Source organism: Sminthopsis crassicaudata, chromosome 3 (genome assembly GCF_048593235.1).
Source record: "Sminthopsis crassicaudata isolate SCR6 chromosome 3, ASM4859323v1, whole genome shotgun sequence".
Taxonomy (NCBI): domain Eukaryota; kingdom Metazoa; phylum Chordata; class Mammalia; order Dasyuromorphia; family Dasyuridae; genus Sminthopsis; species Sminthopsis crassicaudata.
In genome coordinates, this window is record NC_133619.1 from 226560764 (window position 1) to 226580741 (window position 19978).

Here is a 19978-nt window from a genome sequence, read left to right on the forward strand (position 1 = left end):
TAAATGGCAAAGATTCATTCTGTGACCTTGAATTGCTATTTAAACGAGGGCAGAGCACTGAGTGAGAACAAAAAGATGGCCCTAGTGAATATAGATTACTTGACTATGGTACCCAATTACTTAGGCGAAGGCCACATGTTTGATCCCTACATAAAATCAGCCTTTTTCATGAAGTCGCATGGGTATATACTGATCCCTAAACCTGAGACTGCTCTTTTGCAAATACATGTTCTTGACTCTCATGAGAAGGAGTCTGGATGTTGCCAAGCAATCTCTCTCTACTGCCTTCCTAGCCAGGGACCAGATCAGTGAAGGTTACATATGCTATATATAACTCCTAGGCCCTCTGCAACCCCCTAATGGTGAAGGGAAGATCAGATTACACCCTTCTTCATTTGACCCCCTTGCACTGAGTACATACATGTTTAGTCAGATTCTTTAGCAAATCGTCACCCACATCAGTAGTGTTGAGCAATCGCTGGATGATGCATTGGAGGTCATCCTCATCGATGAAGCCATTCTCATTAATATCTGTTGAGAAGAGGCAATTCTTGAATAAAATGAAGAAGTTAAAAGGGATGGGTAGGAAAGATCTCCCTCTTTACCTCACACTATTATAGGCCAGTTGTAGAAGTCTAGGCAGCTGGTTGATGCAGTGGTTAGCCCTCCAGGCTAGTCAAGAAAATAGTCAAGAAGATTCATCTTCTAAGTTCAAATCTGGCCTCAGACAGATTTGGATGACTTTGGACAAGTCACTTACCATGAATTTCCTCAGTCATTAAGAGTTGAATATGACTAAAAAACAACAACAGCAGCAACCGCAACAACAGCAAAATAAATATAAAATAATCAATGGGGAGAATACTAACAACTGGAGAGGAAACAAAGTGGCATCTGAGTTGAGTATTCAAGAAAGTCAAGGATGCCAAATGGTAGAGAAGAGAAAAACATCTGAAGCATGTGGTCTGCACAAAGATAGCAAGATGAGAAGCAGAATGTCATGCATAGGGAAAAGCAAATTGTCCAATCTATCTAACACCTACAATGTTTGAAGAAGATAATAAACCTTGAATAAGTTTTAAAAGATAGACTAGTGCCAGGCTATGAAGGGCTTTACAAATCAAACAGAGGAGTTCATATTTTATCCTAGAGACAAAAGGAAACCCCTGTACTTCCCCAAGTAAGGAAAAGATATGAAGAAAACCAAAATTGATTTAGAAAGAAGCCAATTCTCTATCAAAGGAATGGTCTTGGTACAGACAATGACTTATTGACAATCCTGTGAGATAAGTAAGAGGATAAAGTCTGGATCCTTGAATTCAATGTTGTATAGAATACCCAGATTAAAAAAAAACTCTATCAATGCAGTTTAGCTCTTAGAGAATGGACAAAAATAGTGAGAAGTTAAGTTACTTGCCCAAGAGTGTACTGTCAATAGGTGTCAAATGTGGCATTTGAATCCTGTTCTCCCCCATTCCCTCATCCCTACTTCCTGATTCCCAAGTTAGTTCCATAATACCAAGCTGCATTTCTTGTGGGTAATACAAATTTTATTATCCCCAGTTTAGAGATGAGGAAATGGTGGCCCAGCCCAAGGAAGTGATGCACTTGGAGTCACATGGCTACCATGTATCTAGGCTTGGATTTGAACCAGTACTCTTTCCACTATACTATGCTGCAGGAAGGGAAAGAAGAAAGAAAAGGACATTCATGAGGAGTTCATTCATATGGTTGATGCCAACCAGATGTTTTCTATTTCTATTGAGACCAGACTATAAAGAAATATAGAAGGAAAGCATTAATTATTTGAGAGTTTGAGAATCTAAGGCAATCCAGGACCAAGAACAATCTAGGATGCCAGAAGAAGCATCATATTCAACTTGATGGCTTCCGAAAGATAACACTTGGACTGACCTAATCCAAGGTCTACAAGAGTAAAGACTGCTTTCTGATCCCTTCTTAAAGAATTCTTTTACTGACCATACACTAAGTGGTAGAGACCAGTTCTAGGACTAGCCTTTGCCAGTTCTAGAAAAACATGGCAGCATTTCCTCCTAATAGCAAGAATGGCACCCTTCATTTTCTAATCTTGTTCCTCACTCCCACACTTCCAAACCTTGCTATCTCACCCTAGAATTTCCCTAAGTACCTGGAGCCTCCTCATCTTGGAACATCCAATCACCCCTTTTTGCCTAACCCACACTAGTAGGGCTTGGTCATTTTTCTCCTTATAGAATTGCAAATATGTATAAGCTTGCTACACAGCTCCCATGATAAGTTATTTTATAGCCTTTTTCTTCTAAGTTAGATGGAGGATTGGCCTGGCGGATAGAAAGTTGGTCTCAAAATCAGCAAGACCTTGTTGTTCCTCTATTGGTTGAATGACTCTAAGCAAGTCACTTAAATCTTTTCCTCTTTGTTATTCCTTATACAAGACACTTCATCTCCCAATTTAAAGCATTTTCACTGGCTGTTCCTCCCATATCTGAAATTCCCTCCCTCTTCATCTTCCTTTCTTGGCTTCCTTAAAAACTCAATTAAAATTCTACATTCTGCAAGAAGCTTTCTTACTCTAGTGTCTCCACTCTGATTACCATTTATCTTGTTTACAATTTATTTGTACATAATTGTTTACATGTTATCACCCCCATTAGACTGAGTTCCTTTACTAATTTTTTGCTTTTCTTTGTATTCCCAGCACTTAGCATAAACCCTGGCAAAAAAACTAGATGCTTAATAAATGCTTGTTGATCAACTGCCCCAGGCTACTTTTTCTCTTAGATACTTATAATTTATAGAAGAGGCACAGATCTGCATCTGAAAGAATATCAAACACCATGAAATCATAGCTCCAAACCCTCTGCTCCCCTATCTCTACTCCTTAAATCATGAGGCATAAATTTCCTAATAAATATCCATTTTCCTTTTTATTTGCAAAGTAAAAATTTCATGTGGTGTCATTTTACTTAGGTAAAGTATTATTAGGTAAGAATTCTTGTCAAAAGAAAAGAATATTCCTAGGAAATAAATTTCCTATTGGAATTTGTTGGATGTTTATTGCCTTACTTTGTTAAAAACCACCAGGCAGTCTACCTGTTTTTTGGATTCAGAAAGTGAAATTGCCAGGGGAGGAAGCCCAGAGAGACAAGAGGAGAGAAGCATGTGTTATCATCCCTCCAATTCCCAAAGTCTTATTTATTTTTATTCCCTGAGTACTGCGGCCCTAACATATCTTACCATAGATGCGGAAGGCGTACTCAATCTTCAGGCTGGGGCAGGCCTGGGCACTAAATACGGAAGCCATTCCCAAAACATCTTCAAATGAGAAGACATCATCATGGGAGAACACTCTGCAGATTCTGTCTCTGAAAGGGTTAACCTGCTGAGCAAGGAGGAAGAAGATTACATCTGCTGTCCACACTCCCATGTTCACTGTCTGTTTCCATGTCTGAGCTTCCTTAAAAATAAGTTTAATTTATAGTCTTTACTTCTTATTTGTACATAATTGTCTTCATGGTGTCTTTCTTATTAGACTGTGAGCTCTTTAAGAGCAGGGACTGTTTTTACATCATAACCATTTTCAGATTAGCATACAACACACACACACACACACACACACACACACACACACACACACACACACACACATCATTGAACCTTTACAACAAAGGAAAAAAGAGCCAGGTTAAGGGGCAGCTAGGTGGTGCAGTGGATAGAGCACCAGCCCTGAATGCAGGAGGACCCGAGTTCACATCTGATCTTAGACACTTCACACTTCCTAGCTGTGTGACCCTGGGCAAGTCACTTAACCTCAGCCTCAGGGGGGGAAAAAAAAGAGCCAGCTTAAAAAACAAAAACAAAAACCAGATACAGTGACTCTGACAATGTACAAAATATTCTATCCTTGTAGTCCTCCAACTCCCTCTTGAGGGATATATATGTTCCAGGATAAGGTTGATTCTAAAAACCATTCACAGTTTGTCTTCTCATTACTGTTATTTCACATATTGTTCTTACGCATTATTATATTCTACATATAGAATTCTATAATATGTAGAATACATGTAATAATAACATAATACAAGAATACAATGTATATGTATTCTATATTCTATATAGAATATGTAATATAATTCTTATGTATTCTATATTATATAGAATTATATAATTAAGTATGCAGTTAATATGTAATACAATAATTATATGCAATATAATTGATAATGTATAATATAGTGATTAGCATTATATCTAACATAGGTGATATAATAATATGAAATATGATTAATAACTAATTTTATATATTATAATAAATTATGTAATATAATTAATTAATAATATGACATTGTTCAATGATTTTCTAAACACTGGATAGCAATCTTGTCAATGATAGCTATAAATATTATTGTATTTATGTTACTTTTTCCTCTATACTTGACCTCTCTGAGACATGCCTAGCAGTGATATCATTGTCTTAAAGAGTGAACCATTTAGTACTTTTCTAGTATAATTTCAAATTATATTCTGTAATAGTTGTATTATAGTTCTACTAATAATGCATTAGTGAATTTCCTTTTTTACAGACTCTTCAACAATTAGGAAATTTTTATTTCTTTATTTGTGTCATCTGATGATTGTGAAATGAAATGTCACTTGTTTAAATCTGCATCTTACTATTAGTGATTTAGAGAAGTTTTTTATAGAATTATTGATAGCTTACATTTCTTCTTAAGAAAACTATCCAAATCTTTTGTCAATTTATTGAGAGTCTCTTGTTCTCACATATTTGTACTTCAGATAGCAGACTTTTGACACAGATATTTATTATGAAGAATTTCCCTTCTCAGGAAACAGTTTCTCTTCTTATTCTAATTGCAATGATTTTGTTTGTTCAAAAGTCTTTCAGTTTTCTATAATCAAAACATTCACTTTTATCTTTTATTATCACTTCTCTAATTTTCCCTTAGCTGTAGTTATGAAAGGTATGTCCTTTCATTCTTCTTTATTTTCATGATATTTACGATATCATTTATAATTTATAATAAATTTATAATTATAATTTACATTAAAATTGCATATCCATCTAAAGATTGTAGATTATTGTATTTTTATTAAATTGGTTTTCAATTTTCCCAGTATTTCTGTTGAATAGAGAATCATTGTCTTAGTAGTTTGTGTTCTTCAGCTTATCAAGGACCAGACTATTATGTTTGGTTGTGAGTTTTGCTTTCCTACACTCCACTGATCAGTGTTTCTATTTTTTAACCAGTAGCAAATAGTTTTGATGATTATTGCCTTATGCAGTGGTCCTCAAACTTTTTAACTAGGGGGCCAGTTCACTGTCCCTCAGACTGTTGGAGGGTCGGACTATAGTAAAACTAACAAAAACTCACACTCTGTTTCTGCCCCTCAGCCTATTTGCCATAACCTGGCGGGCTGCATAAATGTCCTCAGTAGGCCGCATGTGGCCCGCAGGCCATAGTTTGAGAACCCCTGCCTTATGCTATAATTTAAGATACAGTAAAAAAAAAAGGGGGAGGACTCCCTTTATTCCCACATTTTTCTTTATTTTTATTGAGAATCTTGAGCTTTCTTTTGCTCCCAGTGAAGTTTGTTTTTACCTTTTCTGGTTCTACAAAGTAATTACACAATAGTTTGATTGATATGGTATTAATTTTATAAATTAGTCAGGCAACAAGCATTTATTAAGCATCTCCCCTATGTGTCAGTTACTGTGCTAGGTAGCAGGGACATAGAGACAGAAGAGAGGTAGTTCCTGCTCCAGTTCTATTAGATGAAGGAAAAGAATCCAAGCTATTCATAAATGCTTAGAAATACATATGGTGGGAGGAGTATGAGGAGCAAGTAAGGATATCCCGCCATCAAATACAGTCATCTAGTGTTTGATAAGGTCAAGAGCACAATCTGCCAGGGAAAAAAAACTATTGGAAATCAAATTAGTAGAATTAAGTTTAGATCAACAACTTACTTGCAACATATACATATTACAGTAATCTCTAAATGAATGCAGTTTTAACAAGGGGTTATACAACTTAAGTATAAAAGAATATATTACAGAAATAACCAAAGAAAAATGAAAATAATTATCTTTCCCAACTATGGATAAGGAGAGATTTTTCAAACAAGGCATAGAGGTAATCATGGAATGTTATAATTTCCATTAAAAAGACTTTTGCACAAATGGAATCAATTCAATTAGATACAAAGAGTTCAATTGATGACCTCATAGGAGAATATAACAGGGACAACAAGGTTAAAAGTTTAAAGAGATACCTATATTTGTCCCTTTACAAAGAGCGAAAGAATAATTGTGGCAAGAATTAAGAAGAAAGGGCTGTTAGAGAAATTGTGGCAATAGAATACCCAAGACTTGGCAATGGACTGACTATTAAGGAAGTAGATTGAAGAATGGAGGATGATTCTGAAATTGCAAACCTGAAGGAAAAAAGTTAGGAAGACAGTTAAGTTAGCAAACTTGTAAATCCTAACCCAAAACTGTTTTGCAAGAATTTCTGAATTGATGACTGGACTATGTGAGAAAGTATAATATATTAAAAAGGACTGGGATATTTAAGAGGAATTGGGGGGGAGGATACTTGTAGATTAGGAAAAACTCACATGAGGAAATCCAAGAATCAGAAGGGGGAAGCATGATAAAGGGCATTGGGGCAAAAATCAACAAAGACATAAAGAAAGATAATGTTGTTATCAACTTCACAGAAAGGGGAAAGAAATGAAGAGTTTGGGAAACAAATCATAATGCTGGTATGGGTACCATTGTTATAATGAGGAAAGGGAGAGAAGCCAGATTGGGGATATCATTGGTTTAAGATGCTCCCAGAAAAAAAAAATTATCTCTACCAATGCAAGTCCTTACTTTCTCTGCAAACTTATAATGTTAGTGACTTGCCTAGAGCATTGATAAATTAAGTGAGTAACACAAAGTAATACAGACTGTACATCTCTCAGCCTATCAGAGATGAAAGTTGAATCCAGATCTTCCTCTATACTAGGGCTTCTTCAACTTTTTCTACTAACAATTCTTTTTTCCTCAAGCAATTTTACACTACCCTAAGTATATAGTTATATAAGATAAGTCCACAAATCTATTCACTGACAACAAATAATAAAGAAATTTATTATAAATTATTTCTTTGGCATACAAATAATCTTACCATTTATTAAAGATTAAAGCAAATTTGCATACTAATGAGACAGATAGGCTTGTTTATTTTTACATAAGGAATTAAATCTTGGCAGAATATTTGCTACTGCAAGACATAGAGGATTCAGAAATCTTACTGTTGCCAATTTTTTTTGCAACCCTCACATTCAGTTACATGACCCCAAATGGGATAGATAGCAACCCACAATTTAAGAAACTTTGCTCTATACCACATTCAGTCCCTTGTAATGGTGATAGAGGATTTCAATTATCTCAACATTTGCTAGAGTTCTTTCTCTGACCACTGCAGAATAGCTAATAATTTTCTGATTTATCAGTGATAATTTCATCTTTAAAAGTTGGAGGAACCAATGAAGAAAATGTCTATTGGATTCTTATGGGCTAGGTGAAGCTAACAGGACTGTTGGTCTCTGCCTTTGCTTTATGTTTTTGCCTTTATTACATATATCTACCAGAGACATTTAGACCAGTACCAAACTCTCCCTAGACCAAGAAAGAACTAGTTGCTGGAGTAGAAGCAACTACTTTATCTTCAGCTTTATGATAATTAAAGAAAGGGAAGTCAACCATAATCTGGCAGGCAGGCTAGACTCTGAGAGAGCAGATCTGAAAGGTTTAGGAGAAAGAATAGGTACGGCCCCATGGACTAAAATTCCCTAGAGAAAACCAGCCCAGGAAATATGGGAAGCTCTCTGAAACGACATTCTGAAGGCACAAATAGAAACAATTTTGATGAGAAGAAGGAAGTAATTATTTAAATAGAACAATTTGGCTGCACAAAGAACTAACTAGGGATAGGTAATAGAAAATGAACGCAAATGTTTGATGTGTCATAGCCATTTGAAAATAGCTTTAGGAAAGCTAAAGCTCAGATTGAGCTGAGATTGGCACAGAAAAGTAACAACAACAACAAAATGGGGATTTTATTTTTTTAATTTATTTAAAACTTAAATACAAATAGAAAAAGAAAAAAAAACAGAAAAAGAAAAATGTTGCCATATGCACAGCAGAACATAAGAGAGAATCAAAATATGAGACAATAAATTTTCATTTCAAAAAAGCTGATATAATAAATACTACCCATTGTATTTAGAGCTGTCCATCTTTTCTTTGCTTTCTTGTAGGTTTACTTTTGTTCTCTGCTGTGCACTTTTTACTTTATTCTTTTTTTCTCCTACCTCCCCAAGAAGACTACAGTTAAGCACAGATACACTCAGATGTAAGTAAGCATATACATGAATATAACCACACATACACATATGTGCATATGTATACATATACATTTATATGGATATCTATAATCACACACATGTATGCACATCAACATTTACGTAAGACCATACTACATTTGTTTGTCCTTTATTCTTTGAGGGTAGGTAATATCATTCTTCAAATGTCCAAGTCTTTCCATATTTTTGTAATACCACCAATTCATCATTTCCTATATACAGTAATATCCCAACCTTATGCTATCTAGTTATTTTAAAGAGTCTAAAATAATAAAGATTAATATGGCTGACATACAGCGTAGTTTTCTTATTTTTCTCTTTTGATTATATCTATTTTATAAATGATCTCTGCATGAGATCAATGATTATTACCCCTACTTTTTAAAAAATAAATTATACTCCTGATCATTATTATGTTTTTGTATATCTCTAAAATGGGTATTTTAACAAGCACATTGTGAAGGGGTAAGAGAATCAAAGAAGGGAGTAGACTTTGGCCTGGGCCACATAAAGAAAGCTGAGCTACATAGCCTTAGTTTTATTTATCTGTTCTATGCCAAGGAAAATTATCTTTGGGCTGGAAAGGATAGAAGAAAAGAGAGTAGCAGGAAGTTGATATTTGTAAGACAAATGAGATAGTCAGGTTATACTTGACAAGTTCAAATCCCTAGGACTGAGTTACAACTTTGAGTCCTTAAAGAAGTGGCAGATAGAACAACTTAACCAATAGTATAAAAATTGTGGAAAATGGCAGTGGTACCATGGGACAGACGTTCTCTACCATTTGTTGAAAGAGGGAAAAGATTGGAGTCTGAAAACAATAGGCTAGAGCCTGGTATTTGGAAGAAAATCAAGGCCAAATTAGTAAAACTGTTGGGGTAAACATACAAACATATCTGATCATCAGAGAGAACCAGTTTGGTTTCATCAAGAATAGTTTCAATTCCTTTCTACACAAAGTTACCAGACTGATAGATCCAAGGAGTTTAACTATACTGTAGCAAAGCATTTTAAACTCTTTTATGCTATTCTTATAAAAATGATGGGGACATAAGGGATAGAGGATAGCATAGTTATTTGGATGTGGACCAGTTAAGTGAACCAAAGAATTGTCATTAATGACTCTGTATCCGTTCAGGCAGAGGTCTGTAGTGGAGCATACCACAGACCTGAGTTCAAATCCAAACTCAGACATTGACTTGCTATGTGACCCTGGGCAAGTCACTTATTCCTGTTTGCCTTAGGTTCCTCCTCTGTAAATGATTTGGAGAAGGAAATAGCAGATCACTCCAGCATCTTTGCCAAGAAAACACCAAATGGGATTGTGAAAAGTGGACACAACTGAAAAAGGACTGAAAAATAATTTTAAAAATCTGACTCTACATTGTTTTGTTTTGTTTTGTTTCTCTTCCCAGATTATTTTTACCTTCCAAATCCAATTCTTCCTTTGCAATAACAATAACAAAAGTCGGTTCTGCACATATATATTGTACCCAGGATATACTATAACATATTATGTATGGGAATGCCTGCCATCTAGGGGAGGGGTGGAGGGAAGTAGGGGAAAATTCGGAACAGAAGGGAGTACAAGGGATAATGATGTAAAAAAAAATTACCTATGCATATGTACTGTCAAAGAAAATGTTATAATTACAAAAATTAATTTAAAATTTTTTTAAAAATAAAAATAAAAATCTGACTCTAAAACCAGTGATTTGTCCACAACCACACTGCCTCCCTGGGGAATATACAGAAAACTCATCCCAGAAACCTAGTGGGGCTTCAAAAATGATGGCAAAGCTTTCCCCAAGCAATGATAGCAACTGCTCCCAAAGAGGGGATCAAGTTCCAGAACAGAGACGATGTCACCTTGCAGACAAAGAGAAATCCATCCTGACTCCCCAGAGCCTTCAATGCTAAGATAGTTGGAGCACAGGTTGGCTCTGCCAGAAGGTGGCAGTGCAGGACTGAAATCTCCAACTACTTAGTGCCTTTTACAGAAACAAGATTAAATAGAATTAAAAAATAAACTGGCTTCACAGTCTTGGGGTACTGGAGATGACTGCCCTTATGCTATGCTGACATCAGGTGACAGCCACACTTGGGAGGAATTAATTAGTGCACTAGAAAGAGCCTTGAGTTTGAATCCTGGCTGAGGCCAGAGGTAAAAATACTTGACCCTCAATACTCCCCAGCCAGGCCAGAGTAAGATTAAAATGTAATAGGAAATACTTAACAAGATAAATAAAAACACACTAAGACATAGATAATGTAGATATGTGGTTTTCTTTTTTTCTAATTTATACTCATTTGTGTAGAACCAATTCCATTTTTCTTTTAATATTTATGAAATTTACACCATTCCTATTTAGCTACGTACACCAGAATGTCTTATAAAGTATATCACTCATTCTGATCCCAGACTCAAGATCTGTCAGAGTTGGCAGGAAGCTTAGACATCTCACGTAAACCATCCTTTTCACTTTACAGATGGTGAAATCACACATATAGTTGTTAATGGATATATTGACAAAATAAAAAAGAGAAGAGAGATGGAAAGGTTATTTATTGAGTGTGTATGTTGTATGACTATTGAAATGTTGAACATTTGGATGCAGTGACTGATTTGGAGATGTCTGGGTCCCACACGGATACTCTTTTCCCTAGTGCTACCCACTCAGGATTACTCATGGGATGACAAGGACTCACCAGGCAGCAACTATGCGGGGATGGGATGGAAAGAGGGGCTCTTTCTTGTTACAGGCAGACCTGGGCATAAGTAACACAAGCCAAGACTGGGGGGGTTAGAAGCTGCCATTTGCAGGGTCTGTCTGATAAACAGATGGCTAGATATGTGGTACTATAATCACTGTGCCCCCCTGGAGATGCTTGTATAAATGGTTCAGTGGACCCCATTTCTATCTGAGCTGGACATCACAGACTTGGATAGTTCCAATTGAGACACACTGAACATTCCCAATTTGCAGAAGAGGGAGCTGAAACACAGCTAAGTGATCTTCCCAGTCCGTTTGTCCACGCCAGAGTAGGAGAGGGTTCTCCCCCCCCCCCAAACAGTTCCCTTTGTTCTCCTCAATGTAGCATGCTTTCACTTCATCCAATTGGTTTCCCTATTTATAAAATGATGGGGCTGAACTAGAGTAAGGGTTCTCAAATCTGGGTCTGTGACCTTGGATAGGGGAAAAACTGCATTTTTATTTTAATCAATTTGGTTTCTTTTGGATTTTATTTATGCTTTTAGAAACATGATTCTAAAAAAGAGATCTATAGGCGTCCTAGACAACACACAAAAGAACACTTAGGATGGAGGATTTTAAAGGTCCCTTCCAACTCTGGGTCTGGGAGTTGGGGCTTTAAAAAAACCGGAGGGTTTGTATAACCAACCCAAAATAGTGCCCATATCATCTCCAAGCAAAAAGGGCAAGGGAAGAAGCTCTACTTCTTGTATCCACCCCATTTTGGGGACAACTCCTCCCCTTCAAGGCTCTGTCCTTCTGTGCTCATTTTAGGCCTGTTTTTCCTATTTGAAAAATATGAATGGGATGAAGGAGTGGGAGGGGGGAAGAGGGAGAAAGAAACGGGAGTGGGGGCTTTAGAAACGAAAGTTATGGCTTGATCTTGATCTAAGCACCAAAACTCCTAGAATGGCCAAAGAAAGAGAATTGACTTTGGAAGTTAGGAGTCCTGGATTCTAATTTCTAGTCTGCTACTGCCTTCCTGTGTGACCTGAGCCACCTGATTTCTCTGCCACTCAGCTCCCTGGAGCCTTGAGAATGAGGACATTGCACTTGCTGGTCTGGGAGGCTCCTTCCATCTCCAGCATTCTATTAGTCTATGATTCTAAATCCCCTAGGGAAGCTTCTATGCAAGCTTTCATACGTCCTTCCCAGGGCAAAGAGGGCTCTGAAATTTTAATCAAAAGAAATCAAATCCGTTTAAGTTAATGCACTATCTCTGTTGGCTAAGCCCCCAGAGAAGTCCTTCCTGCCAACTGTTTATAAAAAATAGACAGACTATGTATTTTAAATGTTCAACCTTCCTGGAGTCTAAAAACAGAAAGGCTACACTGGAGCTGTCTCCTGCATGACAGATGGGCTGGCAGGGACCATCTAAGGATGTGTCCTGCCTGGAGGCCTTCCGAGGCGTCACTAATGGAACAAAGAGTGAAGGAAAGCAGTAAAAATGCTAAATATTATTAAACAGCCAAGGAATAATGGGGCCCAGAACCTGGCTTAGAATCACATACAAAAGCACCTCTTCCAGACTCCAGACTAAAGAAAACCAACTTCTCAGAAGCCCTGCTATTTTACTGTGGATTTAGAGGTAGACAGGACCTTAGGGGTCATTTATTCCAAATCCCTCATTTTAGGATAAGGAAACGGAGGTCCGGAGAGAGTGCTGTTTTCCCAGATAACACAAGTACTCAGAGTAGCAGTCCTGGGATCTGACCCCTGGGCCTCTAACTTAAAATCTAAGATGCCTCAGATAGATTCAAGAAGCTTTGGAACTCATGTTTGGTAGTTTGTAAGCTCTCACTGTGGATCTCTGAAGACTCTTTCCTCAATGCCACAATGGCAGCTTTTTTCCCCTAGGGCATAAGGAATTCATTCATTGCCTCATGAAGAAGATGGATCATACTTGTTCTGACTGGTCTCAGAGGATAGAACTAGCAGCAGTGAGTAGAAGTCCAAGGGGTCAGATTTAGGTTCAATTTCACAATTAGGTTCTACTCTCATAATTAGGGCTATCCATAAATGGAACCTCTTTCATGGAGATGAAAAGCAGAAGCTAGATGTTCATGTACCTCCTTTACTAAACGAGGGTATATTTTTTATTTTATTTATATTCTGTGTATGCATTTTGCCTCAAATCTTACTTAGCCCTAAGTCATTGAATGGGCATTGCCTCAAACAAACTGAGCCCTTGGAAAGTCCAAGGTCATTCACTGCATCTTGGACCATCATCCATCATTCTGACTTATCTCTTTCCTCTGGACTTGATGACTCCAGAGGCAAAGTCAGGTCGACAACTTAGTGCAACTCTGCCTCACTTAAATCCAATTCAAGTGCAAGTTATCACCCTTGTGAAATCATAAATTCTCTTTGAGAAGGAAGAATGAATAACAATTGTGTGTGTGTGTGTGTGTGTGTGTGTGTGTGTGTGTACATGTTGTCTCTTCTCATAGAATGCAAGCTCCTTGAGAGCAGAAACTTGTATCTCCAGTATGTAGAATAGTGTATGGCATGTAGTAGGTAGTCTGTGAATAATTGTTCATTAGTAGTAGTTGGGCTAAGAAATTTAGTTTTTCTTTGATAGACAAAGGAAGCCATTGAAATTTTCCAAGCAGGTAAATGCTATGTTCAGATGTATGTATTAGGAAAATAAGTTTTTTTCCTCACTTAATAATATTTTCTTTTTTTTCAAATTACATGTAAACTTAATTTTCTTTTTTTTTTTAAACATTCAAAGGTTCTGATAAAGGTCTCATTTCTTTTTTCCTATTTTTATTAATTTTCAAAAGCTTTGCATGGATAATTTTTCAATATTAATCCTTGCAAAACCTTCTGTTCCAATTTCCCCCCTTCTCCCTACTTCCTCCTTGCTATCCCTAGATAGCAAGCAATCCAATATATGTTAAACACGGTTAAATTATATGTTAAATCCAATATATGCATACATATTTATACAATTATCTTGCTATACAATCAAATCAAATCAAATCAAAAAGGAAAAAAATCAGAAAAAAATAAAATGAAAACAACAAAAAGAGTTAAAATGTTATGTTGTGTGATCCACACTCAGTTCCCACAGTCTTCTCTCTGGATGTACATGGCTCTTGTCACAAGATCATTGGAAATGGCCTAAATCATCTCATTGCTGAAGAGATCCATGTACATCAGAACTGATCATTGTATAATCTTGCTGTTGATGTGTACTGCTCATTTCACTCAGCATCAGTTCATGTAAGTCTCTCCAAGCCTCTCTGAAATCCTCCTGCTGGTCATTTCTTACAGAACAATAATATTCCATAACATTGATATACTGTAACTTACTCAGCCATTCTCCAATTGATGGGCATTCACTCAGTTTCCAGTTTCTAGCTACTACAAAAAGGGCTGCCACAAACACTGGGTCCCTTTTCCTCCTTTAAGATCTCTTTGGGATAAAGATAGTTTTCAACATTCATTTTTATAAGATTTTGAGTTCAAGTTTTCCCCCTCTCTTCCTTCTCTTCTCCACCCTAAGAAGTCAAGTATTCTGATATAGATTATATATCTACAATCATTATTACACATTATATGCATATTTATACATTAGTTAAGTTGTGAAAGAAGAATCAAAAGGGAAAAACTATAAGAAAGAAAAAAAAAAACAAAAAAGTGAAAAATAGTATGCTTTAATCTACATTCAGACTCCATAGTTCTTTCTCTGGATAAGGATAGAATTTTAGGAAAATAAATCTTATGACAATGTACAGGTTAATTTAGAAGGGAGGAAGGACTAGAGAAAGGAAAAACTGTTAGGAATCTATTACCTCTCTCCAGGTAAAAGATAAGGAGAATGTAAAAAAAAAGGTGATGGCAGTGGGGATAATTAAGAGTCTTCAACAAAAAATTGGAAACTAGATATGGGTTGGAATCAAAGGAGAGACTACTATCTAAGATGAATAAAGAGCTTGAGATCTTTGATTAGGAGGCTTTTCCTGTCCATAGCAATTTCACTTTCCTCCTTTTTCCTCCCTCTCCTCTGGCTTTTCTAGACACTGCTAAAACTAGTCCCATGTCAAAATGTTACTTATAACCAACACGTAGCTGGGCCCCTCACCCTGCCTTGCCTCTGAAACATATGGTGAGTGTTAATAGCTCTATCACAGCAGCAGCTTAGCACAGCTGGCCTGATGCTGCAAGATAGAAATAAAAGGAGAAGATTGTACAAGATGTTTTTTTAAATTCCTTTGAGCTCTAGGAATCTGAAATTCTGTTAGCAGCAGCCATTGCTTTCTCCTAATAAAGATGAAATCTTGATGCTTTCTTCTCGTTTCTACCTCTTAGAATATATGACTTCTTCAAACCTCAGTTCAAATATCACTTTCTGCAGATTTCTCCTGTCCAAGATCTTCTTCACCCTACCCCAGCTACTTGTGCCTTCCCTTATGAAGTCACCTTCTATCTGGTCTATGTAAACCTTGTAACTGTCTCTCTGTGTTTATGCTCTCTCCCTTAGCATGTAAAGTCCTTAAGCACAAGGGCCAGTTTTATTTTTTCTTTGTATCTTTTAATACTTTAGCACACTGCCTAGCACTCGGTGAGCACTTAATATTTCTTGATTGATTTTGGTACCCCATTATTTTTAATTCTACATTAGACCCCTAAAATCAACTAAGAATTAAAAGAATAAATTTCTAGCGAGTCTATATTTCATTTTAACTTTAGGAAAGCACAAACAGGCAACTTATAAACATCCAACTTACCTCCAAACATTTGCATGCACCTTTTTTTCCTGCTTTTCAGCAACTCATTATGTCCTATGACCAAACCACGTTTTGGCAGTCCTGACAAGTCTCTACATGCTTCATCAGTTTGGTTGTCAGATGGCTGACATAGAGCACGATGCTACTGGCTCCTTCGTGGAGTCGCTTCCATTTGTAAATTTTGGGCTTCTTTTCATTCTAGCACTTTCCTTTGGATGATTATTTCCAATTTCTCCTGTGTGTACTTGTTTATATATAGGTATTTGCATACTGTCTCTCCTGATTGGTGGTGAGCTCTTTCGGAGTCAGAACTGTCTTTTGCCTATGTATTTTCAGTGCTTAACACCTAGTTGGTGCTTAGTAAGTATTTATTGATGACTGGTTGACTTTGATACTCTTGACTCATCCTAGCACTACTATTAAATGATCAGCCATGGATAGAATAATTATTTCCTTAAAAATCACAATTGGAATGGAGTGGGATAGATGAGGTTCTAAACCAGTTGTACCTCCCAGTGGCTGACTAGGGTTATTATCTAACCAAAAGTCACCATCTTTCTTTTTTCCTTCTTAGAGGAACTATGTAGATATTGTAATCCCTCTTTTCTTCCATCTTTAGCTTTTCACCTTGTAGGTAAAGATACAATGCCCTATGTGGATAGAGAGAGGGAAGGGAAGGAGGAAAGCAAGGAAAGGGAGGGAAAGAAGGAAAAAAGGAAGAAAGCAAGGAAAAAAAGGAAGAAAAGAGAGAAGGAAAGGAGGGAGGAAAGAAGGAAAGGAAGGGAAGAAGGAAGAAAAAGGGAAGGAAGGAAAGAAGGGAAGAAGGGAGGAAGAAAGGAATAGAGGAAGGAAGGAAGGGAGGAAAAAGGGAACAAGGAAGAAAGGAAGGAAGGAAAGAAGAAAGAAAGGAAACAGTTTCCCAATTGACCAGTTTCAATTGGGTCCCCACTGTATAGCTCCTATTGCTACTCACAGAGGTTTTTTGTCCTTCATCCTCAAGAAGGACCATTACATCAGGGAGAGTATGCCATGACATGCAAGTGAATTGGGTTTAAATGACGGAGGGCTTCACAATGTCACCATCCTCACTTTCTCCTCCAGAGCCTTCTGGGTCTGGTGGCCAGATGGCATCACTTCTCTGATGTCATGGTCCTCTTCGAGGATGAAGGACAAACAACAACAACAGTTATTCATGCTACTCAGTTTGTCTTATTTCAGGTCACCTTTCTCTTACATTTATACATTCTTAAATCCTTCTTTCCTAATTTCTACATCTTCCTCAAAGGAAAAAAAATCTCTTTCTTCTTCCCTACCCTCTATCTATACCTTTTTCATTTGATTTGGGATTTTTAAAGAAAGAATTATTCTAATTGTGGCTTATGATTGAAAAGTAGTGTTAATGATGATACAAATAGTTTCAAAATCAACCTATAAATCAATAAACACTTATTAAGCACATACTATGTCAAGCATAATAATGCTAAGAACTGAAAATACAAATAAAGGCAAAAGATAGTCCTGGTTCTCAAAAAGCTCATCATGTAATAGGAAAGACAAAATGCAAACACCTATGGACAAACAAGCTATGGACAAAATAAATTGGAAATGATCGACAGAGAACAAAAAAGAAAACCTCAAATTTATAAATGAAATATGTTACACGAAGGAGCCAATAACATCATGCTGTATGTCAGCTGTTTGACAACTAAACCAGTGAAGCATGTAGAAACTTTTCACCAGACTGGCCACAAGGTGATGAATTTTCCAGCTAGGGCAACTCTGAAAAATAGTCTCTTAAAGCTCAGAGGGGCTGTCCTCTATATCGCTGTAAAGGATGCCCACAATAGCAAAAATATAGTTCCCTGAAGTATTTAAGTTTGCAGAAATATGCAATTTTTGTTGAGGTTCTCTACTGTCCTCAAGCATTGTACTGAACTCCACATAGAAAAGATTCTGCATGTGCAAGACTCATTTTTAAAGTATGAATGCAAGGGAAGAGACATTGAATTTAGAGCCAGGATGAACAAGTTCAAATCCCAGCTTTCACACATAGAACTTGTGTGACTTTGGCAAATCACTTATTCTTTGAGGCTCAGTTTCCTCATCTACAAAATGAGAGGATTAGTCCAGCTAGTTTCCAAGGTCTTATCCAGCTCTAGAAGACATAATTATGTGATTCTGTGACTTTAGAGGTCCCTTCTAGTACTAAACCTATGGACTTCAAAAGAAATCCTTGAAAGTAATTTGAAATATGAATAGGCAGCTTTAAAAAAAAAGAAAAAATCTAAAATATCAATAATAATATAAAAGCACTTTAAAACCACTAATAGAGAAATGCAAATTATAGTCACTTTAAGGTTCCATCTCATATCAGACTGGCAAAAATGATTAAAGAAGAAAATGATGAATGTTGGAGGGGCTGTGCTGTAGTGCAGTATTGGTAGAGTTGAGTTGTAAATTGACATACTAATACACTATTGGTGGAGTTGACTTGTGAATTGGCCCAGCCATTCTAGAAAATAATTTGGAGCTGTATTCAGAAAGTTAACAAATTGTGCATACCCTTTGACTTAATTATACTACTATTTGACCTATCCCCTAAGGAAATCAAAGAAAGAGAGCGAAAATCTCAAAAGTGTGCAAAGCACAGGAGCCAAAAATTGGAAATTGGTTGGGGAGGAGAATTTTTTCCAATTAGGAAGTGGCTAAACAAATTGTGACATGTGCATATCATGAATATTATTATAATGCCATAAGACATAATAAAATGGACAGTTTTAAAGGAGACTGGGAGAACTTCTATGAGATACAGAGTAAGAGAGCAGAACCATTGGGGCAATATAATGTCAACATACTTTTTGAGGGTACCAGCAGCCCTCAACACTCCCAAAGACAAGATCATATTAAAATTAATTGGGAAATATTTAACAAAATAAATAGATTCAACAAACCATGGATAATATTACATATTAAAGACAATAGTTAAGATGGTGCAGATAGAGCTTCAAGGCTAGATTCAGGAAGACTATCCCCCTGAGCTCAAATTTGTCCACAGACACTAGCTGTGTGACCCTGGCAAGTCACTTAACTCTGTTTGCCTCAGTTTCCTCACCTATAAAATGAGCTAGAGTGGGAAATGGCAAACCACTCCAGTAGCTGCCAAAAAAAACCCCACAAACAGGATCACAGAGAGTTACATAGGACTGGAAAAAAAAACCCTGACAACATTTTTAAACTGTCGATATGGTACCTGTAAGGATCCTTTTATAAGGATCAGCGCCCTGCCCCCACTCTTTCTATTTAAGTTTGACACCATTGGTATATGCTGATAATATTATAGAGAAAAACAGCTTTAAAGATTTTAGAAATCTAGCAAAGTATGAATCTAAAAGAATTATGACAAAGAGGCAAAGAATTTACTGTGCAGAAAGAGGTATGCTAAGCAGATATATACTGAGGGATCTATTTTGGAGATTTGTTATTTTTATATACACAGTGGAGGAGGGGAGGTGTAGAGACATATTAATTTTTAAAAATTTCTGAACTTAGTAAAACCATCGAGAAAAACACCAGGTCAGCCAATATAGTTTTAACCATAAGCTCTAAATAATTTATAATTTTTAATGTACAGTATATTGAATTTAACAAAATAGCAAAAAAAGAAAAAGAAGGTGCCCTAACGGCATTTTTAGCATCTTTACCTAAGACTCCTAACCCTTTCTCCCTCTATTAAGTCTATAGATCTTCAAGCTCCATCACTGAAAACTAACTTCATATTCAAGTTTGTTTTTATATTCCATCCAGTTATTAATATTGCTATGATATTATTTTCTCCACTTCTTCCTTGTAAATGTACAGTTTCTCAGTTATATAATGGATGAAGTGGCTTCTAAGAAGCTTGACAATGTTTGCCATCCTTTGAACATTATTTCTATGGGAAAAAATATGTTTTGAAGACCAAACAACTGACCTACAGACTTTTGGAACACTCTGACTGGGGACTTGTTGTACTTAACAAGCCAACATCAAAGCCAGAAGCTGTGAGTGTCTTAGGAA

The 19978-nt window shown here is 36.6% G+C and overlaps 1 protein-coding gene across 2 annotated transcripts in view; it reads right to left on the reverse strand.

Annotated features, from left to right (window-relative positions):
* Positions 1-19978, reverse strand: part of CIB4 (calcium and integrin binding family member 4) — an 87023-nt gene that overhangs the window by 7010 nt on the left and 60035 nt on the right. Inside the window, exons 4-5 of one of the 2 annotated variants that reach the window (XM_074297315.1) lie at positions 3238-3379; positions 422-531 (exon numbers count right to left, since the gene is read on the reverse strand). In XM_074297315.1, the coding sequence (XP_074153416.1) occupies positions 422-531; positions 3238-3379 (252 nt within the window). Of the gene's footprint in view, positions 1-421; positions 532-3237; positions 3383-19978 lie in introns of both variants that reach the window. The other variant, XM_074297314.1, reaches the window with a different exon arrangement.